The sequence below is a fragment of the Chrysemys picta genome, chromosome 6 (assembly GCF_011386835.1).
Source record: "Chrysemys picta bellii isolate R12L10 chromosome 6, ASM1138683v2, whole genome shotgun sequence".
NCBI lineage: Eukaryota > Metazoa > Chordata > Testudines > Emydidae > Chrysemys > Chrysemys picta.
The window spans coordinates 27,302,781-27,330,518 of NC_088796.1; the positions used below are offsets into that span (position 1 = coordinate 27,302,781).

A 27,738-nucleotide genomic window follows, 5' to 3' on the forward strand; every position below is an offset into this window, starting at 1 on the left:
AAATCCAGTAAGGGTCAAAACACATTTATGTATGCACACTTAAAAAAAAAAACAGTTTTTAACTGTAATAAATATATATTGTATATGTTCAAACATTCTCAGTATCTTAGTACAACATAATATGCTTACAGTCTTTTCTCCTTCAGGATATCAAATGATGCTGCCATATTCATTAGCGTTGGTAAGCAGTGCAAGTGATGGCTATGTGAATGAGGAAGGATTGTGTTTGCCTGAAAGAGATATATTTATTTGTTATTAAAAACTAGGTCTAGCTATTCATCAATATTATACTTTTTCAGCCATATCCCACAAAAATCCCACTGACTTTAACAGAACTTTCCTATGCAAAACAATGACACAATATGGCTCCATTTGCCCTTTTCATATAACACAGCTCTATGTTAGAACACTTTCTTATACATGATTACAGATTCCCATTACATTAAGACTTCTTTACTAAAAAGACACAACCTTGAAATATACATTTGGTAAAAAGCATTTAAAATAGTTCTAGAGACTGCACTTGCCTCTGAAGTCTCCTGTTAACTTGTGGTTTTACAATCAAATTAAACAGTGAAAATGATAATACAAAATGTTGTCAAATGCCCAAAGTAAATAAAATGAAAGATAGCAAAAAATATTCCTTTCTACTGTAGTATGAATACCATGATGATACTTGTAACAATACTCAGGAAAAAATATGAAAGAGAAATGAGAGGTTTTCAGTTGCTAGTGACCCTTTGGAATACTCTAAAGATTTGGCTGCCAAAAATGTTGTTGCGGATGCCGCAACTATGAAGGTGCACAAAAATATTTCTTCAAGTGTTGAAATAAGGGTCAAACCCTATTGTCCAGAATGGTAAAGAATTTAATCCATTCAGAATAAATCTTAAAGGCTTACACACAAATATCTCTGTCATAAGATTATTATTAAGATTCAAAGTCAAGCACCAAAATTAGAAAATACTAGAATGCAGGGTTGCCCGTCAAACCATAATTTACTCACTCCCCCTTCACACACATCCCCGCCCGCACTCACCCTGGGTGTATGCACTATGACAAAGCCTTTAATTACATACTATTTTTTCCACAGGGCCTTTGCCTCATTCAGCACACAGGATGGACCTGCTCTGGGATGAAAAACGTTGTCTGTAGGACTCCTCCCTCCCCCTTTATTTGTTGCAGAAGTTGTAAGGTGTGTAGTGAATGAAACAAAGGACTGCAGGAAGAGAAAAGCTGGTCTCATGGTTAAGGCAAGCTTAACAATATGTGACACTACCAATCCTATCTATAATTAACAATAAACCCTGACTTACCATGTGCAAAAGTTCTCCTAACAGGATTGTTGCTCTAACAGACACATGGTCATCACTGCTTGTAATTACCTCAACCAGACCCTTAAAGAAAAGTAAAAATGTACTGAAATAGCTGCATTTAATGTACACATATTTTAGTATTATTTTGAGGAAATGATCATTCTACCTTAAACTCTGCACTTACTTCTAAAAGTCCATTAGTAATAAAAGCTGAAAGCACCAAAGCCAAATAATTATCCATGAGGTCAGGTCTGAAGAAAAAACAAAACAAAACATGCACACAATGTAAAATGTGTAGTTTCTTCTTCTGTTTTTATTTTTCATTATAAAAATTAGAAAACAATATAGCTTGTGTCACAAACAATACCACAACAATCATCCAGTTTCAGTCACAAAATGCTACCTTGATCTGGCTCGATGGGGTAATATAGTTTTAGATTCAGCTGCTACAAAACCATCAGAGAGTCTCCAACAGTCCTGAAACCGACTTGGATCTAGAGCAAGAAAAATGTGGACATCAGTAATTGTAACATTTAACTTTAAAGGGTCATTTTAATATCTGCAGTCGCATTTATTAGAATAAATTATTCATTACATTAGCAACAACAAGTGGTTTTGTTTGTTTCTTCTAATCTCTAGTGTAGACCAAAACAGTACAAATATGATTTTCACAGTCTTCACTTTAATACAGCACTGAACTTGTAATTAGTAAATACCATAATTAAGACTAACTAAAATGTAATATGAGACACACAAGGTGGCTGAAGTAATATCTTTTACTGGATCAACTAAAAGAGACTTATAGCTCAGAATGTATATTATACATGAGCACCAGTTCTCAGACTGCAGAGAAGTAGTATTGCTAACAATATGAGCATGATTTGTTCTACTATACACTGACTGCTAAAGTGTGTGTCAGACAACAGAATTTTGTAATCTAGACCAAGCTTTAGTCAGCAACTCTGCCCAAGATTTAACTTGGGAGGCTGGGAAAACTGTACACTACTGCAGGGTAGAAGGGAGAAGCTACTTCCTGTCCTCTGCCCGTCCTCCTGAGTCCATACTCCTGCAGTGAAAGACAAAGGAGAGGCTGCTTCTACAGAGTTGCAGGAGAGTGTGGCTACTCCTGACATAAAACTAGTACCACTCTGTGAAAGGACATTTGACACTGCACAGGAATCATAACATTCAAAAAACAGTAGAAGAACACTTCAATCCCTCCGGTCACTCAGTAACAGACCTAAAAGTGGAAATTCTTCAACCAAAAAAACCTTTCAAAAACAGACTCCAACTTGAAATTGCAGAACTGGAATTAATTTGCAAACTGGACACCATCAGATTAGACCTGAATAAAGACTGGGAGTGGTTGGGTCATTACAAAACCTAAACCTATTTTCCGAAATACTAATTTCCCCCCTACTGTTACTCATACCTTCTTGTCAACTGTCTAAAATGGGCCACTCTCATTACCACTTCAAAAGTTATCTTTCCTCCCTTGGCATCCTGCTGTTAAGTGAATTGTCTCATTAGACTGACCTCACATTTGGTAAGGCAACTCCCATCCTTTCATGTATTTATTTATATCTGCTCCTGTATTTTCCACTTCATGCATCTGATGAAGTGGGTTCTAGCCCACGAAAGCTTATGCCCAAATAAATTGGTTAGTCTCTAAGGTGCCACAAGGACTCCTCTTCGTTTTTATATTTGTAAAGGCATTGGAAACAAAGATTAAGTCTATTTGCTGTGTGGAAAAAATGCAACAAACAGAAAACTGATTAAAGTCAGATGTTTAGAAAAATCAAAGATTACTTTAAAACGCTGTTTTAAACAGTCAAAGTGCTAGCCAGAGGTTGTCATGGGTGATAATACCCTTAAATAACATTAGCAGCAATGACGCATTTCAGAGGTGATGTTCTTTGAAATTATATAATTAGCCTAGTAAAACTTAACTCATCTAGAATTCTTGTGTATTGCTGAAATGCATTCTACCCCTCCAATGCATCTTAGATGAAAAAAGTCTACACAGCAACATTATTATTTAAATTTGACAAATTAATCTAAAAATGTACTAATATTAAATTAGACTTATTTGGAATATGTTTAAAAAGTGAAATGTACCACTGATAGCAGCAAGAATTCACATTATTAAAGATGAATTCTCTTATGCAATAGGATACAATCCTACAACATTCCCCACCCTCCCAATAATAGATACCAACTATAGATTTCTCTGACTCTGACCTAACTTTTGATAACTCCTTGTCTACAGTCAAAGTATCCTATTAACCTACAGCAATACATTTACCTGGTGTCTTAAGATTAATTGCCCCCAGTACATCTCCTGTACTACTTTTATAGCTAATGTAGTAATAAAATCAACAAAAGCCAGAACAACGGAGATACACTTGAAAGTAATCAACAGCTGGAAACAAGCCAATTTTTAAACAAGTGTTTTTTAAAAACAAATTAAATGACAAAAGGACTCAAATTTTAGAAGAATTAAATAAGTAGGATGACCTGTACTGTGCATTGATTCTTAATACCTACCTACACTGAGAAGTGCTTCTATGAATTCTTCTGTCACAACAGGGAGAGGAAGGCGAAATATATCATAAAGAACCTCAAGTAGACCTCGCTACAAATACAAAAGGAAAATATTTATTTTCACAAGCTATTAGAAACCTGAACTTCACTTTAAAGCTAGTAGAAAAAGTCACTATCTTGAAAGTTAGAAAGTTATCCAAAATGAAAAATATATTCAAATATAACTATTTGAAGCAGGTTATCAAGCAGCAAAAACTGTTACACTCAATTTGTCTTCACTTTTTATTTTTAAACTTTATTTTTATTGTTTTTATATAAAGAAGGCAATATAATGAAACCAAAACACATACAAAGGAGGAAGTAGCATTTAAAGTTCAATGTTCATAATTTGCTAAACCTGTAAAAAAAAACCAAAAACCAATTAAACCCCAAAACAAAACAAAAAAAAAATCCTGAACTCATAAAGGTCATGCAGTGACTAAATAGATAAATAAGTGAGAACACAGCCTACGAATATCAGGATCTAATATGTACTAAGCTTCAAATGTGTGCAATAGTTTCATGTGTGACTAGACATCCTCATATTTTTCCAAGTGTTAATATTAGAGTCATTTTTTTCCAATAATGCAGTAGTAGAGAGCTCACTCAGCCAATCTGTGTATGAAGGGGGAAACTGCAGATTTTCTAAAAGTAACTTCTTCTGGCCACTAGAATTGTAGACAATGTTTTCACCCCTCAGCTCATAGAGAGCCAAGAAGCGATACTACAAACCATTTTTTAATGTTAAATCATTCCAACTCATCCAGCACCCCTAAAATACACAAGTTTGGAGAAGGGAAAATAGTGACAATGTTTTTGAGAGAACGCTCATATATTATTTTTATTTATATTTATTTATATATTCATACATTATATATATATATATATATATATATATATATATATATATATATATATATATATATACACACACACACACACACACACACACACACACACACAGAGTATATATAATATTCCATAACGTGTTTGAGAGGTCTAGAGGATATGCGAAAGGTTGGCATGGTCTCCAACACTCACTCCGCATTGCTAATCTAGCCTTAAAGAGTCTGGAGTCCAGTAGCACCTGTTTAATATCTTGCTCTGGAAGAATAGCAAGGACTTGAAGGTCTGGTCTATACTACCCGCCTGAATCGGCGGGTAGAAATCGACCTCTCGGGGATCGATTTATCGTGTCCCGTTGGGACGCGACAATCGATCCCCGAATCGGCGCTCTAACTCCACCAGCGGAGGTGGTAGTAAGCGCCGCCGACAAAAAGCGGCAGAAGTCGATTTTGCCGCCGTCCTCACAACGGGGTAAGTCGGCTGCAATATGTCGAATTCAGCTACGCTATTCACGTAGCTGAATTTGCGTATCTTAAATCGACTCCCCGCTGTAGTGTAGATGTACCCGAAGTATCTTTCACATTAAGCCAGATATCTTTCCAGATTTCTGTTGCGACAGTAAGGCTAAGTTCTTTTTCCAATTTTCTGTGAGAGGATACTGCAAAACATTAAGCCATCTAGAAGTCATTCCTACACAGTGACTTGTTTCCTTATTTCTTAACATGTTCACCTAGAGAAGAGAGAGTTAAAACAGACCAATTGTTCCCTATCAGTATATAAATCCTTGAGCATAGTCAAGAAGGAACTGAGAGACAGCAGTGGCTGGTATTTGTCACACATGTAATAGAAAATCAGTTGATCATCTTCAATTTTTGTTAATCCTTTTTCTATCCAAATGGTCTTAAGCATGGAGGTGGCCCTGATCCTGAGGTGTGGGTTATCCTATAGTGATACAGAAAATAAGTAAGATTGGATGCTGTAATGTATTGCAGTATGCCCCATGTAGAAGCAAAGACTGGATTTTTCCTTAAGGGTACGGATAGACTCCAAATGGCATAAACTACGCTTTTTTTTAAATTTAAAACCAAGCCGATACATATACAGAGCCACCACTGGATGTGAACCACCTTAAAATAGAACGCATTTGGAATACTATATACCGGTAATATAAATACAAATCTGGCTATCCCATACCTCCAGTTGCCCAGTATTTCAGGGTCTTGTGACACCCACAAGGCAATTTTTTATCCCATATAAACTGCATAATATACCTATTTTTATTTGAACAAAGAGCATGGGAAAGATTTTGAAATGCAAGAGGCTAATCATATAAATCAATCCTGGGAAAACATTTATTTTGGCTATTTCTGTTTTCCACAGTAAAGATGACAGGACAAGACACCATCTCGCTACAACCTTAGAAGTTTGTTTAAATATATAGTGCATACTTACACAAACAATTTTCAGAAGATTAGGACAAATCTTAACACTTAAGTAAGTGATTTCCTTGTATATTTGAAATTGAGAATACTGAAATTGAGATGGGTCTAATCTTTTGGATACATCCATTGCTTGTGATTCATTCCAATTAATGAGAAAACCAGAGATCTCTCCAAAAATGTCAACTACATCAATTATGGCACAGATGAGGATGGATTCTTCAAAAAGTACAAACATTTCATCAGCATATAAACTGATTTTGTTCTTCCCGGTTCACACCTTCAATGACTGAGAACTGATAACGTACACAGCATTGGTTTGAGAGAGACTAAGAAAGGAGAGACGACAGAGGACAACTCTGTTGTCCTATTTTCTAGTTGAAATCCTGGAGAAAAAAATCCATTAGTTGACAGTGAAACAAGGGAGACTTGTAGAATACACTAATCCAGTTCAGGAATATTGGATCAAATTCAAATTTTTATTTATTTATTTTTTAAAAGAACAGCCATTGGATAAGTCCATTCAACCCTGTCAAAGACCTTCTCAGCATCTAGAGAAAGCTATAGAGGAAATTTCTGACATATGAGCTTGCTGGATCAAGTAATTTTTCTCTTACTATCACCAGTCAATCTTCCTTTAATGAAACCAGGCTGATGAGATGATGGTGTTTAGTTATATAGCAAAAATTTTTACAATTATTTTGCAATCTGTATTCAACAGAGATATGGGCAGAAGCTGACACAGTTGCAACTGTCTTTGCTCTTCTTCAGTATTAAAATAAATAAAGCAGTTGTCATTTCACAAGACATGGCTTCTTTTTGGACTGTTCCAGTAAAGACCTTTGAAAGAATAGAAGATAACGGATTACAAAGTGTTTTGTAGAAATCTTCCAGAATGTCATCCATTCCAGGACTAACAGATTTATTTGGGCATAAGCTTTTGTGGGTAAAAACCTCACTTCTTCAGATGCATCTGAAGAAGTGAGGTTTTTACCCACAAAAGCTTATGCCCAAATAAATCTGTTAGTCTTTAAGGCGCCACCAGATTCCTTGTTGTTTTTGTAGATACAGACTAACACGGCTACCCCGATACTTGATCCATTCCAGGAGCCTTTCTAGAATTTTTTTTTTTTTTTTTTATAGTATGTTCAATCTCGTGTGTTGAGAAATCTTTGTCAATAAACATTTGTTCTGAAGTTATGGTATTAAAAGGCAAGGCTTCAACAAAATGATCAAATTCGTTAGCGTCAAACTGGTTGTCTGATTTATATGAAAGCTTGACAGAATTATTATTTATATCTATTAGTTCAAAGATGACACTCCCATTTCCTGGTAATATAGAAGAAATATTGTTACTGGATAGTTCCATCTTAAGTCTTCTGGAAAGTAGTTTACCTCCTTTATCTTCTCCATTCATAATATCGTTCTTTGGCTCTGACAAGTGTAAATTCAATTTGGCTGGATAAGCATTTATTAGGTCAATATTTGGAGCGGATTAGGAAACATAGGAGTTTTTCCCACTATTTGGGTCAAGTCTTGTGCATTCTCTCCAAATCATCTATTTCCTTGGTAACTTGAGTCTCTCTCCTTTTGGGAAGTATACTTTAGCATCCACCCCTTGCAGTAGCTTTCAGAGCTTCTCAAAAGAGGGTCTCTCAGGCAACTGAGTCCTTATTTTCTCATATGATGTTAGAGTTGACTGAATCAACTATGCAACAAATTTTTGTATCTTTTAGTTCAGCTTCCCACCTAGAAGACTTCAATGAAGTATAACCAGCATCTATGGTGAGTATAATTGGCATATGATGTGCTAATTTTGTATAATCAATAGCTACTTCTAGGCATGCTAGAATCAGATAGAAAAGGAAAGTCAATTCTGGGAGTAAGATGAATGTACTATAGAGAAATAGGTATAGCCATGCTCCTTGGGGTGTCTCAGGCTCTATAGATCTTTTAAATAAAATTCATTAATAATGAAGGTTGGCCTATTGTGTTTTCAAGCTGGGTCTTATGCAACTGGATTTGTCCAGATGTCTTTCTAGGGTAGTATTTCAATCAGCTCCCTTTAGTACAAGAATATATTTTATATTATTATTGGCAGTGTCTTTGAAACATTTAGAATGACCTCCACTTGGATTGTAACAGCTTCCTAGAATTAACCTTTTTGAGTCAAAACAAGGATTATCCTTCAAGAAGGATCATCTTCCCTCGGGATCAGACCAACAGTGTATAAACTAAGATGGATGTGCTTCTGCTCTTAGAATTCAATGATGAATGATAGGCTACACCTTCTTGATTCTGTTGGCATCTATTTCTGCTAGATTAATTTCCTGCAATAAAGCTACTTGGCATTTATTTTAAAATCTGAGGTGTCTCAAGATTTTTTAATTATTTTGGAAGGTTTATTGAGTTCCCTCATGTTCTGGGATCATACCCTAAAATTCATGGAAAGTTTTAAAAGATATATTAAGATATATAACTTTATTGTAAAGATATGTATTTCTAGTTAATATTGTTAAACCACATCTCTAAAATATGGTGTGTATTTATATACGTTAGATAACTGGATAGTTTTCAATGAATTTCTGCCTTCAATTTGGCCCCTAAGGGTCAAGTATACAAAAAGATCTATAGTTAAATATCCAAAGAATAAATATAGTTGTATTTCAAAGTATATTTGTAACAGGGGCAGGGGAAAACACTTAAAATAAGCCAGTGTGGGCATGTTCAGATCGCTGAGGGCATCTGTTTCATTCTCTCCGCCCCGCCCATATTATCTAATAATATTCTAAACATCACTAAATGCAAACACATTTTCTAAGAACATGTATAATATATATATGCATATACATACATAGAGTCACCACATATAAATTCACAACTGATTTGGTCAATGAAATACTAATTAGGACAACTAATCTGAATAAGAAAAAATACAATATTCATATTCATAATATGTAAATACACTGCACAAACTGAGTAACTAGTGTTATTTAGGGTTTAGGTTATGATGTACTTTACATGTCAGGAATATTGACTGCTCCAAAGGACTTGTGGTTAACATAACATGATCTATCAGAGGAAGAACTAGTGAAGAGACTGTCTAGCAGTGCAAGTTGTGATGACTGGGGTTGGTAATACTTCCTTGAGTACATGGTGCTATATACCCCAGCTTAGTGTTAAACTGTTACTCCATGCATTGCAATGTTGTTTGTACTCAGCTCCAAAGTGGGTAAACTGAAGAGTTCAGCCTAACTGCTAGATTATATAGGCGATTATTATTATAGCATATCTACAAGGATGCATAAGAAAAACAGATTTTTCAGCATGTGGAAGTATGCTCTTTATGGTGAACCATTACGTTATTGTTGGTAAAATCTGGCTGCAATGTTAAGCATCTTACAAATTTTGCAGAAGGTTTTGCAAAATCTTGTAAAGCTTGCTAAATCCATAGTGAAAGCAGATGCACATCAACTCCCATATGACATTGGTTCCCTAGGATTTGCTTTATGTCACTGAATGCAGTCCTCTTTTTGTTAAGCTCAGCTGAGAAGTCAGGACAAAGAAATGTTGTGCCCTTTGAACATAAGGGTTTCGGCTTTTCTGGCAGCATTAATTAACATTACTTTATCATTGAACTTCAGCAACTTGAAGATAAGTCTGGGCTTGTCAGATTCCAACTTTCTAGCATCAGGAATTCAATGAGATCTTTAAATATATGGGGGGAGGGGGGAGGCAATAAGGAGTCCAATTTAAATGTGTCAGGGAGCAGTTTCTGGAGAAAGCGGATAATATTCTTATCCTCTAGACCTGCAGCAATACCCAAGATGTGAAGGTTGTTTCTTTGAGATCCGTTTTCCAAGTAATCCTGTTTTTCTTCCAATTTGTTTACTCTAAGTTTTAAGGAGGCAGTTTTTTCTTTAATTTTACTCGTTTCAATGGCAGCCTTTTGTGGCTCATTTTCCAAGTAACCCATTCTCAATTTTACATCACATACTTCTTGAGAGAGGCCGCAAATATCTTTTGAGACTGAATCCACTTGGTAAGGAGGAATTTCTTCAGTGCCATGATATCCTGAGGTAGGTTCTGCTGTGGCCTTTCTCCCCCCAGCTCTTTAGGTGATTCAGGCTTAGGTCTTTGGTTGCCTCTCATTTTTTCCACTGGAATCCAAGTTCAACAGTCTGAAGTTTATCCAGGGAATTTAGACTTTTATGACAGAAACTTAGTCAAATTTGCTAGAAAAGTAATAATTAAATTAATATATGGGGTGACAAGAGGTCTAGGACTAGGCAGCCATCTTTCTCACAGGAAACTTCAAGGTGAGAGTCATGTGGTATCCATCTGTAGCTTTTTCAAAAAAAAACACAACCTGATTCTAGCTGTATCAAAATTTGGCTAAAATAAAGTAGAAAATTACTGTTTTAACTGTTATATTACATTATACGTAACACAATACAAAAAGACACTACATTGCTATTTAAATGACAAAAGAGGGGAATTTATGAGTTGCCACTACATTCTTAATTAGCACGTAATGTACAAGCCTTACAGTGCGTCTAAAATATAGCTATTAAATGATACACAAATAAATACAAAAGTCAAATTAATGTAGTATTATGTATTAAAGACAATAAAATAATATTTCTGTGTTGACAAAGTAATAAAATGAAAAGTTAAATATGAAAAACACTTAGATCAACTAGTTCATCTCCCTGTCAATAAAGGATTGTCTCCATGTATACGTTTTCTAGTGTTTAGTCAGTCTCCAACTACATGTTTTTTCCTACTTCACACAGAGACATGAGTGATCAATTGCATTTTTTTTTTTTAAACTTTCGCTGGAGGCTATGCACTTTGGCTTCTTTCTCATTCTTGCCAGGATCATGGACACTTCCTGTGTCAAAAATTATCTCAATCTCAGAAAGAAAGTTCTTTTCAGCTCTAATTAATAACAGTGTAAGTCCATATAATGGAGTCTTGATATACATAGGAGTAACATATAGTAGTGCAAATAAAAACTTGTGTCACTCTTCTATTTACTGTATCTATCTCTCAGGTATTTTAAAGAAAACTTGGCAGAATTCAATTTTTATATTTTATAATTTCAACTATCAATATTTATTTTTAAGCTTGTTTTAGATCTTTACCGATGTAAATTTTCACCATTGCATGAAATTATGGGTTTTAAGATTTTTTTTTTCCTTTCAGAAATTTTAATTTTCACAGTGGTGGGAATTCATGGGAGGTCTGAATCATTAATGAGAAACATTGAGATTCAAAAAGTTAAAGCTTTTTAACCCTTAAAACACAAACTGTGAACATCACATGTCAAAATATGCAAAGTAAATATCCTTAAATAAAACTCTAATACGTTTACAAGCAGCATTTTTCTTACTTTGCCTACCTGTAAATTTTAACATTGATGTAATATTTTTGGATGGCATATGCATATAGTAAAAATCGGTTTACCGACATTTACAAATAAAAATCTAATCCTTCCAAGTCTCTTTATAAGGCCCCGTTTACTGTAGTATAGGACTGCCACATGATCTTTCATGTATTTATCCCCACAACACTCTTGTGAAGCAGGATACTGCTATTATCTTCATTTTACAGAAGGGGAATTGAGATACAGAGAGGCTAAGTGATCTACCCAAGACCACACAGGAAATCTGTGGCGGACTTGAATCCAGCTCTTTCAGGTCCTAAGCTAGCAACCTAATCACTCGACCAATCTTCCTACCATTAATGTTAAAATTAAGTGTTAAAAATACACAAGAAGCACACACAAAATACCTCCTAGAAGTGCACACAGTTTTAGAATACCATTCCCCTCTGTAATTATCTGATTTATTGCCTACCCGTATTTCCATATTTGGTATACAAAGTACCCCAATAAGAGACTGGATCCCAGAGTTGCCTGGCTTGCATAAACTGATAATACCTAGAAAACACAAAATGTATAATTAGTGTCTCATAATCAAAGCAACAAATGCTTTAAAAACCACTGTTCGAAATACTAATAAAAATTATAACTAAACAATTGTCTCATAGGATTATACACAATTACAAAATCATAACTGCAGTTTTCCCTCTAGTTATCCAATCCCCAGCAACAGACCAGGTGCACTTTGCATATTCACTAGTTATTTCTCAATAATTATGGTTCCTATGCAGCTCCTTGTATTCTGACTCTGATAATTGGGTAATTATTAAATTAAAATGTAATCCTGATTGCTCTGCCTCCTGTACACAGAAATTTCAATTTGTTTGCAAGCAATAAGCCTGAGCTTTAGCTGTAAATTAATTTTAAATGAAGGAAAGGCAATACAAAGCAAAGAAAATGAGGTTGTCAAACTTTATTTTTGTATTTGTTTTTCTGATTTCTCTTTTCCTTTCTACAAGTTAGTTATTCTGAAGACAAGTGCATTGCTATCTTATCCCAGACATTCCCTCTCAATTAATTTGTTTTTAAAGTTATACAAAATGCAAGGCATGTAAATCAAACCACTACAGCACTTCTAGAGAGCAGGGGACCATGATAGCAAACAAGAGGGAAAAATGGGGAGACAAAGTGGGAGAAACAGTAAGAAAGGATATATCAAAGGATTTTCTCTCCTCTCGGTTTAAAAAATTTACCTTCAGCAGTATGACAAAACCTATATAGATTGTTGTAGTTTTCCTTATGTAAAATTTACATGCTTAAATATTTCAGTATTAAGAGGGCTTCACCTTTATGATGTAAAATTGCACCTTAATCTTAATGAACTCCCTGACCTTTGGCCTAACTTTACTTGCTTTAAATGTAATCTTGCCCTGTTAATGTCCATTCAAAATGCGGCTGCAAATATAATTTCCTAGCTCATTTTACCAGTACTTATTTTCACTCTGAAGACCTTCACAGCCTATTCCCATGTTATCCTCCTTTTCTCATATACTATTGAGAATTTTCCTGCCTCTGTGCTCAACCAATGATGCCAGCCTTCATTGCCCACTTGTTAAACTTTCAAACAAGAACTTTTGTGCTTTCTTCCCTACTGCCCCTGACGCTTGGGAAGAGCTCTTGTAAACATCCACAAAGCCATGTCTTTATCCTTCAAATCCCTTCATAAAACTGTTTGTCACGATGCCTACAAAAAAAACTTGACAATGGCGAGGTAGCTAGTGAACTGTGACCACTGAACCTATCATGCTAGATTGTATTGTCTCATTGTTTCCTTGTTGTTATCCATCTGTCTGTATCCACTTGTCTTTGGAGCAGCGACTGCATTCTTATTAGGTGTTTGTACAGTGCCTATGAGTTTATGGTCTATTGCTGGAGCTCCTATAGGTAATATTTGTACTACCTAATACAAATAAACAACAATAAAAAGTTACCCTGTACAGTAACTGTGTTCTTGAAGATGTGCTCCACTTCAGGTCTGCATGTGCCTCTTGAGCTCTTGATGGGAGATTTTCCATTAGCAGTATCCGTTCAGCCTGCACATATGTCCTACACATCCTCGTACCACACGCAAAGGCTATATAGGGCTGTAGAGGTGAATCACCTTCAGTTCCTTCTCCACCGAGAAGGGTCTGAAGCACAGGGGAAGGAGGGTGGGTAGTGGAGCACCCAAAGGGCCTCATTTCAAAGAAACATGGTTACTGCACAGGATGAATAACCTCTTCTTCTTCGGGTAGTGTTCCTTTGAGGCCTTCACTTCAGATGACTCTCGAGTAGTATCCCTACAGGGAGGAGGGAGCTTTGAAATTGAGTCCAGAACTGGATAGGACTGCATTACCAAGAGTTGTATCTGAACTGGAAGAATGGATCAAGGCATAGTGCTTAGGAAATATATTTACTGAAGACCACACAGTGGCCTTACACATCTCAGATACTGCAACATTCTTGAGTGATGCCAGGCATATTGCTTATGATCTGATAGAATGTGCTATAATCCTTTGGGAGAGGGTGTAAGCATCAGCTGCATCGTAACAAGTGACAATACACCCAGATATCCACCTCGATAGTCTCTGGGCAGAGATGGTGGACTCCTTGGATTTATTTGTGAGGGAAACAATCTAAATAACTTCCAAAATTGCTTGGTCCTATCTAGATAGAAGGCCAATGCCCATCTAACATCTAAGGTATGTAAAGACATCTCCTATTTAGACTTACGTGGTTTTGGAAAAAACACTGGTAGATGACTGAACTGGTTAAGATGAAAGTCCGATAATACCTTAGGTAAGAATTTAGGGTGTGGGCATAAAGAGTGTCCTTGAAGAACACTGTAAAGCCAACATAATAGCTACTAAAAGATGGCCATCTTCACGGATAAGTGAAGCAAAGAACAGGTTGCCCTTTCTTCGAATGGAGATCTTACGAGATATCTAAGTATGAGGTTGAAGTCCCAAGTTGGAGTGTGGTCCTTAACTTAGGGGTAGAGGTTCCACAAACTCTTAAAACACCATGAAGACAAGGCAACAGTGGGCAAATATAGAAAACCCTTCTATTGCAGAATGAAAAGCCAATATTGCAGCCAAGAGAACCTTAATTGAGCTAACTGATGACCCTGATTTCTTTAGGTCCAACAGGTAATCCAGGATAGCTGAGAGTGACAAGGATTCAGACACAGGTCAGTGGCGCTGGCACCAATGGCTGAATCTCTTCCACTTCTACAGGTAAGTAATTTGGGTTGACACCCTTCTACTGTTCAACAACACTTGTTGTACTACTATAGAGCAGGTAGATTCTAACACCGTGAACCACTGAGGAACCATGCCCTGAAGAAGAGGACCCCTAGGCTGGGGTGAATTAAGTGGCCTGTGTCTTGAGAGAGAAGATAAGGAATGATTGGGAGCTTGATCACCACATGCATGCATACGTGAAGCAGGTAAGGATACCAAGTTTGTCTTGGCCAGATTGGTACTACAAGGATACCCTGGATTTGTCCTGCCCGATCTTGCTCATAGCTTTCAATATTAACAATGTTGGAGGAAGCGCATAGAATAGTCCCTTTGTCCAAGGGAGGAGAAACGTGTTTCCCAGAGAGTAATGGCCTAGATCTCCTTTTGAGCAGAATAGACAACACTTCCTGTTCCTGGAGGTAGCAAAGAGGTCCATCTCTGGAAGTTCACAACTTTGGATTATACCATAGAGAATTTGAGAGTCCAGCTCCCATTCCTAGTTCTGGAGAAATGCCTGTTGAGAGTATCAGGTGGGGTGTTCTGACCACCACAGAGAGAGAGTGGAAATTTGGCTCTGATGGGCTACACACCAGTTCCACAATTTTGCAGCTTCGAGTGCACAGTGTTAATACAGAATATGTAGGCCACATTGTCCATCATGATCCTGATTGATTTGCCCTGATGACGGACAGGACATGAAGGCAACGTTCCTGAGTACCTTGAGTTCCACCAGGTTAATGTGGAGGTTTCCTGATGTGACCATCTGCCCTGAGCTGACATTACAGACATTGTAATTGGGCAAATGAAAGGAACACCTGCACTGACGAGTTGATTTTTCCACAAGTCTAGGGAATTCTTTACATGAAGGGGAAGCATTGTCCAAACTCGCTTGTACAAACGGTCTCTGTTTGGTGAACAGATCATTCTGAGCCAGCCCTGGAAACAATGGAAGCATAGTCTTGCCATGACCAGTCATGAAGGTGTAAACTGCCATACAACCTAAGAGCTGTAGACAATTCCTTACTTATGTTAGAGGATTCCCTGAGAATGGTCCTGACTAGATCTGAAAAAGTTATGAATCTGTCCATGGGAAGGTAGGCCCTGGCTGTCAACAAATCCAAGTACGTCCCTATGAACAGAGTTCTCTATTTGGGGGTTAATGTGGATTTTCTTACACTGAGCTCAAGACCCAGTTCCTCAAAAAAAGAAAGGACCATCTGAGTAGATGACAGTACTGCTTTGTAAAATCAGCTCTTGAACAAGTCGTCACAGTATGGGAAGCCTAAAATCACCTCCCGACGAACGTAAGCGATCAGAGTTCTTGGAGGGGACATAATATTTTTGTATCCACCCATTTGCAAGTTGGTAGAACAGTTGCAGATGTTCCCAAACAGTTTTTGCTGGGTCCAGGAGTGCCTCATTACAGAGTAACATCACTCCAGTGGGTGTTGCTGATTGTAAAATGTCAAGCAATTTGTGCTGCAAATCCTTGATTTCCTCGAGTGGTATTTGAAGTTCATCAGCTACCCTCTTTATAAGGTCTTGAACCTGCTGGAAATCACTGGTCACGGATAGTGGTGGAGGCATGATCACATCAGCTGGAGAAGATGAGATAGAAGTTTGAGGGATGGCTTCTTTATCTGCCCTAGCCTCCTTTCCCTCAAACATCTCCTTGTGTTGGGGTCCCAATTGAGACGACTGAGCATCTCTAGCCTCCCAATTCATTGGAGCTGGTGGTCTGGCAAATTGCTGTTGGCATGCAGCCCAGGGATCCTGGTATGGCCATGGTGGGGGCCCATATAGGAGAGGTGGTGGCATCCAGGGTTGGTGTCACCACCTTTGGTGTTGTGCACCAAAGGTCTTCCCTATGTGTGTCAAAGAACTGGTTTCCATATGGATGGGTATGAGAACCCTGCAGTGACGTGGAAGAGACTGAAGAGAGGTCTCCCGCACCTTCTTGATATCCTCCAATGGGTATGGGTGCACCAACAGAAAAGGGTGGAGAGCCTGGCAGTACCAGAGACCGACAGCAGTCCAGATAGAGACCAGGGTCTCAGTACTGAGAGGCATTCAGTATCCATGAGCAGTGGAGATTCTGGTTCATCTGCCACTGTTAAGTCTTTTGGGTATCTAAATTCCTGTGGTACCAAGTGGAGCTGATGTGGTAACATGCTTGGCAGTTGAAGCAGAGAGTATCATAAATTTAAACCGTAACAGATAGGATTCAATGATGTCTGATGCTTTGGTTTACATGGTACCGAGGGTTCTAATTGGGGAGGTATCAATGACAGAGATGTACTTGATGGTACCAGTCTGGAGGAGTGCTTGTCCTTGCCCTCCTTGTACTTTGTAGATGGTACTGCGGTTCTGTCAGAGCACTGTTTCCCCTTAGAGCTCAGGGACTTGCTAGTACCGGAGAAGGAGTCTTTCGACTCTAAGGCACTGAATCAAGAGGTCGAGGCTTCTGATAGCATGGACTTACCAGGAGGACCAAGGTTTTTGGGAGCAGCCTCCTTATGATGAGAGCCAGAGCTCCTCTTCTGGGAACCATCACTGGGGTCTCAAGAGTCTTCGGGGGGAGGGATAGCTCAGTGGTTTAAGCATTGGCCTGCTAAACCCAGGATTGAGAGTTCAATCCTTGAGAGGGCCACTTAGGGATCTGCGGCAAAATCAGTACTTAGTCCTGCTAGTGAAGGCAGGAGGCTGGACTTGATGACCTTTCAGGGTCCCTTCCAGTTCTAGGAGATAGGTATATCTCCATATATTATTTCCCTTTCTTAGGGGAGATCTGCACCAAAGTCAATTGGGCGCTGCATCTGCCTAGACACAGATGTTCAGGGAGGGTCTCCTAACCTGATTCTGAAGCAGATAAAAGGGAGCGCTTCATCATCAGCAGCCTCAACCTGGTCTCCTGGTTCTTCCTTGCTCTAGATTTAAGGGCCAGGCAGAAGTTACACATCCGGGATATGCGTTACTGTCCCAGGCAGCAAACACATTTAGAGGGGTTGTCACTAACCTTCTGACAACAGAGGCAACTTTTGAATCCTAGAGAGCTGGGCATGCCCTGCCAGGAGAGTAAGGCTCTCCAGAGGGAGGAAGCAAAATAAAGTTAATCCTCTCATTATGTATCTACTAAATTACCTAACAAACTACCACTTAATACTAAACTATAAACAGTTAGCTGAAGCATGCTCAAGGCGGACAAGCTAGGCCTCAGTCTCAGGCTGAGACAGTTGAGAAGAACTTGAGGGCAATTCACCCATGCAGTCCTATATAGCCATACACGAGCAGGCCAAATGGACACTGCTATTGGAAAATCTCCAGTTAAGGGCTCAAGAGGCATTTGAAGTGAAGCACCTATGTGGACATAACTTGAAGAAGAATACACTATGAAAGGATATGTTTATCATATTGGAAAGTGGAAGCACCCTTAAGTTATCACTGTATTATAAGAACCTAACAGAGGAATTAGGCATGGAACAGCCCAACAGGACAAGTCAATGACTACCAAAAAATATGCACGCTCTGTCATAAATGTAACCTCCAATGAACAAAAATGTGGACTTCTGACCTTTTTCAATTCTTTGATGTACAAAAAAGCCTGAAGGTTATGTTTTAAAAAGGTATTTTCCATTTGAGACTGGAAGACTATGGGTGACTAGAAAACTCCTGAAATGGTGACATCACAAAAGCTAAAAGTGAAAGTTAAGCAAGAGAGAAGGGAAGGGATTTTTAGACAAACTTTAAAAATTAAATGTATTTATTTCTGTAAATACTTCAAAGACTTGACTTCAATAACTAATTTTTTTTGATAGAAGAAAGGTTTTATCCAAACACCCTCAATACCACAGCTCACAATATGCACTTCTGACCCCTCCCAATTCTACATTCCTGATATTTATAAAGGTAAAAAAACACAAGTAGGGAAAAAGTTAGCTTTTTATTTGTTTTAAAACATCTAAAGCCACCTTTATGTATGAAACCAGCAAAAGATGGCACAACCCCTTTTTTAAAATCCTTTACAAATACACCTTAAAAACTAAATTAATTTGGGGGGGGGGGAACAAAGGGGCAGAAAAAGGGACAAATAATAAAGAAAATGTCAAGGGAAGTGGCATATTCCAAGCCCACTGTTCTTTCAATCTTATGAAGGGCCTTTCAGGTTTTTAAGCTTAGCTTCCAGTGCATGGGTGAGGGAGGTTGTACAAGAGGCAACCATGGAAATGGCTTGTTAGAGGTTTCTAATCAATCATCTGTCTGCATTAAGAGTTTGCACCAGTGTAGCCTCACCAATGACTGGCTACTGATTGCTGTAATTGGGGCAAAGCCCCAATGTAGACATCACCTAAGGTTTTTGAAGGATTTGCCCCAATTACAGCAATCAGTGGCCAGTCATTGGTGAGGCTATACTGATGCAAACTCTTAATGAAGACAAACAGTGGCATTATTTGCACTGGGTAGTGAGTAGGGCAGATCTCAAGTGTAGATAAAACTTTAGACTATGGTGATCATCAGCCCCACCCACTGAGTATCAGGAAACACTGCTAAAGTAACTAGATATCAGATATGGAATTCCCAAATTGGCAACAAGAGGTGCATCTCTTGATCAGGAATGACAATCAGAGCACACCACATAGTGGAATCCCATCTGATTTGACACATCAAAACACATTAATATCATTGCAGACAAGGTACGGATGAAGACATACAAAGTAGACTCATAGGAACAGATTCTGTACTTAAATGAGCCATTCTCTAACTCTTTAAACTCTCTTTTCAACACACAAATGGGGGGCAGGGTGGATTAAGGGGGTGGGGGAGGAAGAGAGGGAAAAAATAAATCACTTACCTGCCCATGATCGAAAAGCTGCCACTATTCCCATTTTGCTAGCTAGGAAGCGTGCTTCTCTGTCCTCTCTGTTATAAAAACAACAAATGCCAGATATACCACCATTACATTACTGTTAAACCTAGAGTGCTACTTTGTTTACTAGCCACTTTAAACAAGAGTACAATTGTTAGAGGCTTTTTGATGGGGAATGAGACACAAGATAAAAAAATTCAGGTGTGACGTTGTGCAGTCTATATGGTTTTATAAAAACATGATAATAAGTGAATATAATGGAACTGGAATATGCTTCATGCAAAAGGTCTCTTGTAAGGTATCATTACAAAGCTTATAATCTACTGAGTGTGATCATCCTATTTGTATAAATGTACCACTCTTGTATCTAAATCTAAAAATATAAAATATAACTCTGAGGGCCTACTGTAATTATGCAAAGTGTGGGCCATTAATGGTGGTTTGGAATCTTGATGACTCCCATTAACCAGGACAATTGTCTGCAGATGGCTGTGTTTTACCTGTGAGTCTTCCTGTATGTGTGTGTGCTGGCAAGTGGGCAATGAAGTCTTGCAGTGACATGTGATCATGTCACCTGAACTGGAATCCATCTTTAACCTGGTGCTTTTCCAGCGAGGAGGGGGGGGGGGGGGAAACCAGAGGGACAAAGGGTTCCCGCCTTATGCAAAAGATATATAAAGGGGGGGGGGGGGGAAGAGGGAGAGAAAAGCCATCATGAAGAATTCCCTAGCTGCCACCTAAGCTGGAACAAGAGCTGAACCAGGAGAAAGAATTGTGCCCAGGCCTGGAAGGTGTCCAGTCTGAGGGAAAAACTTACTGAAGCATCTCTAAGGGTGAGATTATCTGTATTTAGTTTGATTAGACAGATTTGCGCATTTTATTTTATTTTGCTTGGTAACTTACTTTGTTCTATCTGTTACTACTTGGAACCACTTGAATCCTACTTTCTGTATTTAATAAAATCACTTTTTACTTATTAATTAACTCAGAGTATGTATTAATACCTGGGGGAGCAAACAACTGTGCATCTCTCTCTATCAGTGTTATAGAGGGCGAACAATTTATGAGTTTACTCTATATAAGCTTTATACACGGTAAAACGGATTTATTTGGGTTTAGACCCCATTGGGAGTTGGACATCTGACTGCTAAAGACAAACACACTTCTGTGAGCTGTTTTCAGGTAAACCTGCAGCTTTGGAGCAAGGAATTCAGACCCTGGGTCTGTGTTGGAGCAGACGGGAGTGTCTGGCTCAGCAAGCCAGGGTGCTGGAGTCCTGAGCTGGCAGGGAAAACAGGAGCAGGGGTAGTCTTGGTACATTAGGTGGCAGCTCCCAAGGGGGTTTCTGTGATTCAACCCATCACATCAGGTTCCATATTTATAATATAAAGATTATAGAATCAGAGTTTTAATTCCATGACTTTTTTCTTGCAAAGTTAAAGAACCCAGTCTCCCTAATGAGTTACTTTACTAGCCATGGAATCAGAGTAGCAGCCGTGTTAGTCTGTATCCGCAAAAAGAACAGGAGTACTTGTGGCACCTTAGAAACTAACAAATTCATTAGAGCATAAGCTTTCTATGCATCCGAAGAAGTGGGCAGTAGCCCACGAAAGCCTATGCTCTAATAAATTTGTTAGTCTAAGGTGCCACAAGTACTCCTGTTCTTTTAGCCATGGAATGATTCTCTAATCTAAAAATGAAAAAGCCAATTATAAACAAGATTTCTTTTAATTTTAAAGACAGTGGAGGGGATAAAAAAAATCAGGTTTTAAAAATATTTAGAAAAAGTGATTCATACAGAAGTGTCATCATTATTTGTCAAATTCTTTACTATGGTTAACAATGAACTTTGATACTATTGTGATGGGTAACAACCCCTAAGATCAAACATTCAGGCCTTTTCTGTTGAAAATTTTATTTCTGAGAAGATATAAGTTCTGATTTAGACCACTACCACCATAGACCTAAATAAAATCCCACAATAATTTTATAAAGAAGTCACATAACTTTATAAGCATTTGGATAGTAGATTTTTTTTTCAGTTGGCGTAACTTTTTCAGAAGGATACATCTTGACATTTTTGAACATCAAGCCAAAAGAAGTTATTGTAATAGTAAAGGTTATAAATATTCCCCAGTCAACTACACCAAGAACTATGAGGATTCACAGAATTCACAGAAAGGGATTCTTTCCCATAGATCAACCCTGGTACACAGCTGTAGCAGCATAAAAAACATTTCGCTGTCTGGGACAGAATTCCCCGAGCACATAGACTACGGGGCTGGTCCCCACTTAGTCCGGACTTCGGACTAAGGTACGCAAATTCAGCTACGTTAATAACGTAGCTGAATTCGAAGTACCTTAGTCCGGACTTACCGGGGTCCAGACGCGGCCGGAAGTCTCCCCCCGTCGACGCTGCGTACTCCTCTCGGAGAGCTGGAGTACCGGCGCCGATTGTGGGCACTTCCGGGATCGATCCGGGATCGATTTATCGCGTCTTAACCAGACGCGATAAATCGATCACAGAACATCGATTGCGTGCCTCCGGACCAGCCGGTAAGTGAAGACTAGGCCTACGTAATGTTGCCATAGCAGCCTTCTACACAATCTCTCGGGAGGCCCAACATACAGGGTGTAAGGTACCTTTTGTGGATCCCACCCTTAGTGCACAGCACTGTGAATATTTTGGGCAGCACTGACTAAAATTATGCTAGGGCCACTCCAACCTCCAGAACAGCCCAGAATCAGGAAGGCACAAAAGGCATCATAAAGCTACTAACATCCCATCTACCATGGGCTGTCCCCCCTCTAACTTTCTGGCAGTATAACACACAATCATACCCATAGATTTTTAAGGCCACGAGGGGTCTATAGTCTGACCTACATAATGCATATCACATAATTTTACACAGTAATTCCTGCATCAAGCCTACAATATCTGACTGAGCTAGAGGATCTATCAGAAAACCATCCAATTCTGATTTTTAAAAATTAAGTGAGGAGACTCTATGACAGCCCTGGTAAAATGATACAGTGAGTAATGAAGCTCACTGGTAAAAATGTGCACTTTGTTTCTAATTTGAACGTGTCTAGCTTCAACATCCAGCCACGGGAACTTGATTTGACTATATTATTTTAAAGACCCCTTTACTCTCAGTTATACTCTGCCCATACAATTATTTCTAGACCATGAGGAAGTTACTTCCAACTTCTCTCATAAGCTCAATCTCTTTAGCTTGTCTCTTACTGTAAGGCAGGTTTTCCATACTCCAAATGATTTGTAGCTCTTTTTTAACTCTTTCCAATTTTTCCAACATCTTAACTATGGACACCAGAACTGCACTTAGGATTCCAATAATAGCCTCACATATGCGGTATACAAAGTGATGCTAGTTCCATATTATATTGCTATGTGATATTTCTGTGTTTGCACAGCCAAGGATTTCATTAGCCTTCTTAGCCACATAATTGTACTGACAACGTATATTCAGTTACTTATGCATCATGACCTCTACGTCCTTTTCAGAGACTTTGCTTTCTAGGATGCAGTTCACAATCCTTTAAATAAACGTGAACTCTATATTTTGTTCCTAGATGTATGTCTCTGCATTAGACATTTAAAGGCATGTTGTTTTAATGAGCCCATTTTACCAAATTACCTGTTCTCATTACTTACCCAGTCTGTGTCATATGCACATTTTACCAGCAATTTTACATTTTCTTCCATGAGCCAAGAACAGAGCCTTATGGGACCACACCAGAAACACGCACATTTGATTATGATTCCCCATTAATAATTACTTTGAGATCTGCATATTAGCCAGTTTTTATTTCCGCTAATATGTGTTATATTGATTTTATATAGCATTAATTTTGTAATCAGAATATTGTTCAGTACTGGTTCAAATGTTATAAATAAATAAATAAATAAATATATTGTCAGCTTCTATCAACCAAACCTGTAATCTCACCACAAAACAATATCAAGTTTGACAAGATCTATTTCCAAAAAAACATGTTGACTGGTATTAGTTATGCTTCAATCTCTTAATTCTTTACTGATTGCATCCCATATCAGTAATTCCATTATTCTGCTCTGGATTAATGTCACGCTAACAGGCCAATAGTTGCCCAGGTTAACCAGTTTACATTTTTGAAATATGAGCACAACATTAGTTTTTTTCCCTCCTCAGTTCTTTGAACTTCCTCAGTTCTCTGAGAATTATTTAAAAAATAAAACCTCAACATCCATGGTTCAGAGAACTCCTTGGACAATTTTTTTTTTTTTAAACTCTAGGGTGCAAGTTAAATGGTCTTGCAGATTTAACAGTGTTTTACTTGAATTGGTGTTATTTAACAACTTACTGCTCAATACAAACTATGACTTTATTAATAATACACCTTTACACCGATAGAACGCTGTCCTCGGGAGCCAAAAATATCTTATTGCGTTATAGGTGAAACCGCGTTATATCGAACTTGCTTTGATCCTCTGGAGTGCGCAGCCCCGCCCCCCCAAAGCGCTGCTTTACTGCATTATATCCAAATTCATGTTATATTGGGCCGCGTTATATCGGGGTAGAGGTGTATATGAATTCATCATCCAACTTCTTTCCAAATACAGTCAGAAATATTTATTGACTCTTGCTTTTTCAGTATCATAACTGAAAATTCTACCTTCTCCATGTAAAAATGAACCTATGTCATTACTAGGATTTATTCTTTTCCTGAATTTAATAAAATTTTAAAATTCTAATTTTCTTTAATTCTACCAGCTATATAGGTTCACTCATTACTTAAGCTTCAGTTTTCAATTGTCTGCATTTCGTAATTTATTGCTGGCAACTTTTTTCTATGTTTATATACTGCATTTTTGTCACTATTTTCACTTCCAACAACCCTCAAAACATCCTACCTAATAAGGGTTTTTTTAAATTCTAAATAGCCTTCTTAACTAAACCGGTACAATTCTGTAGTCAGTTATCTAGCAAACATTATTAAACAATTCCCAATTCATTTTTTTCTTTCAAATCAATTTTGCTGTAATTTTTCAGCTTTGGGAAATTGACATTTAAAAAAAAGACAGGAGTACTTGTGGCACCTTAGAGACATATACATCTGAAGAAGTGGGTTGTAGCCCACGAATGCTTATGCTCTAATAAATTTGTTAGTCTCTAAGGTGCCACAAGTATTCCTGTTCTTTTTGCGGATACAAACTAACACGGCTGCTACTCTGAAACCTGACATTTTAAAGTGCCAAATATGTTACATTATGGGATTGTATTCTGTTTCCACCTAACGAATGTACTCAGATTGTGATTACTGGCACATAGGCAACCACTAGTTTTTAGTTGAGCAATCAATTGTTTTATGTCAAAAAGACATTGAATACTAAATTACCTAAAGTATAATACTTGGTTAGAAAATATCTATAATTTAGAAGGGAAAATCAGATCTTGCCTATAAGTTTCTTATTACACTTCTGGCCCAATACTGCTCCCTGCCCAGGAATGGAGGCAGAAAACTCTGAAGAACTTTAGTATGGTATGGGCCTAGCCTCTGTATGCAGGCAAATCTATTGGTCTGTCTCCCTGCATCAGGGACAAGGAAGTACCCCATATTTCAGAGTGTTGTGCATAGAGAGGCCATAAACTCCAAAGATGGCTTACTACTGGCAGAATGAGACCTTGAGCATATGTCCTCCAGGCCGAAATCCTACAGTATAATGAAGTTTTTCCTCTGTTTATATATTATAGACAGAAGCTTATGGAACTATTTCTCCCGTTTTCTAGTCTGATGTGATGGTCTACAATAGACCTCTACTAATACCCCCCTCTTTGCTTTATTGCTTAGAAAATGATCTAAGGACATTCCAGGTCCTGTGCTTCTGAGCTATCAATTACTTTACATCAAAGATACCATTACCTGGTTTAGAATGTCATTTCTGCAAACTCCATCCTTCCTAAACTGAGAGTGTATGCAGAAATTTTAACATTCTATTCATGTGATTTTTACCAGGTTTCAGTAATGCCAGTTTCTGCTGATGAATGAGCACTTAATAACTTTTGTTTATTTCTCAGGCTTCTAGCATTGATATAAAAGCAATTTTTTTCTCTTTTTGTCCCTTCATTAAGGGTTATATGCTTGAGCATTAGCACTATGTTTAGCCCCTTCACTTTTGTTGTTAGTATAATACCCTCCTGGACTAATCTAACTAGACTCTCACCCTGAAGGCTGGTTCACCTACTACTGAAATGACATGAAAGGGGTCCAATGTTCCTTGACACCAAAACTCTCTACTTCACACCACAAGGTTTATAACTCCATTTCTAATTCATGCCTTTGATAATTTAAAGAGAACTACATTTATAGCCCATTTAGCTTTTGGTGTTTAAATTCGACATAACTCAACAAGCTACAGTTCACACTTTTAATTTTACCTAGGTTAGCATAAAACAATTACTAATTACAGATCTTTATACTTTTTCTTTTGTGAATTATAGTATATTTAAATCTCTTAGACTGGAAAAAAATGTTCAGTTATAATACTGCAACTTTACCACAACCTGTGACAAGAAATACTACTAGTACTTACTTCAGCTGCCCTTCTGCTGTGTCCGGATTGTGCCTGTAGTGAAAGTCTGTGTATGGAGCTAAAATTCGCTAAAAAGATAGAAACACACAAATAAGCGTATTCTCTTGACAAATTAAAGATCTTTGTTCCTTCTCCACCCCCACCTCTCATGTCTTCAATTTATGTTCAATTTATGCATTTTATGCTTTTAATTACCCATTTAAAGTTTTTAAAATAATATGTTTCACTTAAAAATGGACTTTTATAGTAGAGTACAGAATAAAATTTGAAGTGAAAAGTAAAATACTACGATTTAATTATTCGTGTCACTAATTAGTAGCAAAATAACCAAAACAAGCTTTTACCCCTCCCCACTTTCAGGAAGAAATTATTAGCCTACATGGCACTGTTTCCCCACTTGTCAGAGACCGCTTTCAGTTACTAGTGAGAGTTGCGGTAAATTCTACACTGTGTTCACAAAAAGGACACATTAGTCAAGCCAGAATAAACAAACAGCTATATCCATGAGCACAAAGTATCTGCCTAATTCTCATTTCAAAACTCAATGATGCTCAATTCTATTAACATTCATGACACAAATCAGCATCTGATTTATCAATTTATTCTTGTACAGCTAAATATATTCCTCTTCTTGTCCATAGAAGCAAAACCAGAAGGCTCATATAGTAATGTGCACTAGCACATATTTTGAAGTGGTAAAGTAAATCCAAAACCGTATTAATTTCTCTCATAAACAGAGCAAACAGCTTTTTTCCTAGAAGCTGGAACAACTGATTACAGGTTTGAGACAAGCTCATTCTCAAAGTGAAGCCCTCAGTTACTATACAATAAATTACACCAGCTACTGTGGTCCACTTCCATTTTCTTCCTATTTTGAAATGGTATTGCATCTTGCATGTGACAAGTTACTCACTCTTCAGGATTTCAAAATAAATAATATAATTTAATAACATATTTAAGACTGGAAAAGAAAATGAAATTACTACCTCTAATTCAACATCTGCTCGCACATATTGTCGAGTCTTTGGATGATTAAGGAGGTGCAAAACTGTAGTTATGAGAGCCTCATTTATTCGGCTTAATTGACAATCAATCACGTTTTTCAAGATGGTACTTAGTCCACCCCGAAGAGCTACCACCTCTGGATTCTGAAGTGCTAAAATAGGAGAAAAACATGTCAATTTAACAACTCAAACTAAAGGAAAAAATTGCCTCCAATATAGTAACTGCCATACTGGATCAGAACCTTGATCCATCTAGTCCAGTACCTTGTCCCCAACGGTGACCACCCCACAGATGCTTCAGAGGAAAGTGCAAGAAACCCTACAGTAGGCAGTTGTGGGGTTATCAGTTGCCCATGAAGGTTTCATCCTAATCCCTAATAGTAGTTAGAGACTGGATTAAATCTGAAGCAAAACGTTTTAGCTC

At 37.8% G+C, this 27,738-nt stretch overlaps 1 protein-coding gene across 5 annotated transcripts in view; it reads right to left on the reverse strand.

Annotated features, from left to right (window-relative positions):
• The window catches only part of RICTOR (RPTOR independent companion of MTOR complex 2), a 176,302-nt gene that overhangs the window by 62,469 nt on the left and 86,095 nt on the right, over nt 1–27,738 (reverse strand). For all 5 annotated transcript variants that reach the window (XR_010588772.1, XM_065550014.1, XM_065550015.1 and 2 more), the window contains 9 exons: nt 27,297–27,466; nt 26,311–26,378; nt 19,701–19,768; nt 12,046–12,128; nt 3,864–3,951; nt 1,720–1,810; nt 1,501–1,567; nt 1,317–1,397; nt 130–230 (listed from right to left, as the gene is read on the reverse strand). Coding sequence is in view for 4 of the 5 variants with exons in the window: in XM_065550014.1 (XP_065406086.1) it covers nt 130–230; nt 1,317–1,397; nt 1,501–1,567; nt 1,720–1,810; nt 3,864–3,951; nt 12,046–12,128; nt 19,701–19,768; nt 26,311–26,378; nt 27,297–27,466 (817 nt within the window). In the remaining variant the exon portion in view is untranslated. The remainder of the gene's footprint in view (nt 1–129; nt 231–1,316; nt 1,398–1,500; nt 1,568–1,719; nt 1,811–3,863; nt 3,952–12,045; nt 12,129–19,700; nt 19,769–26,310; nt 26,379–27,296; nt 27,467–27,738) is intronic.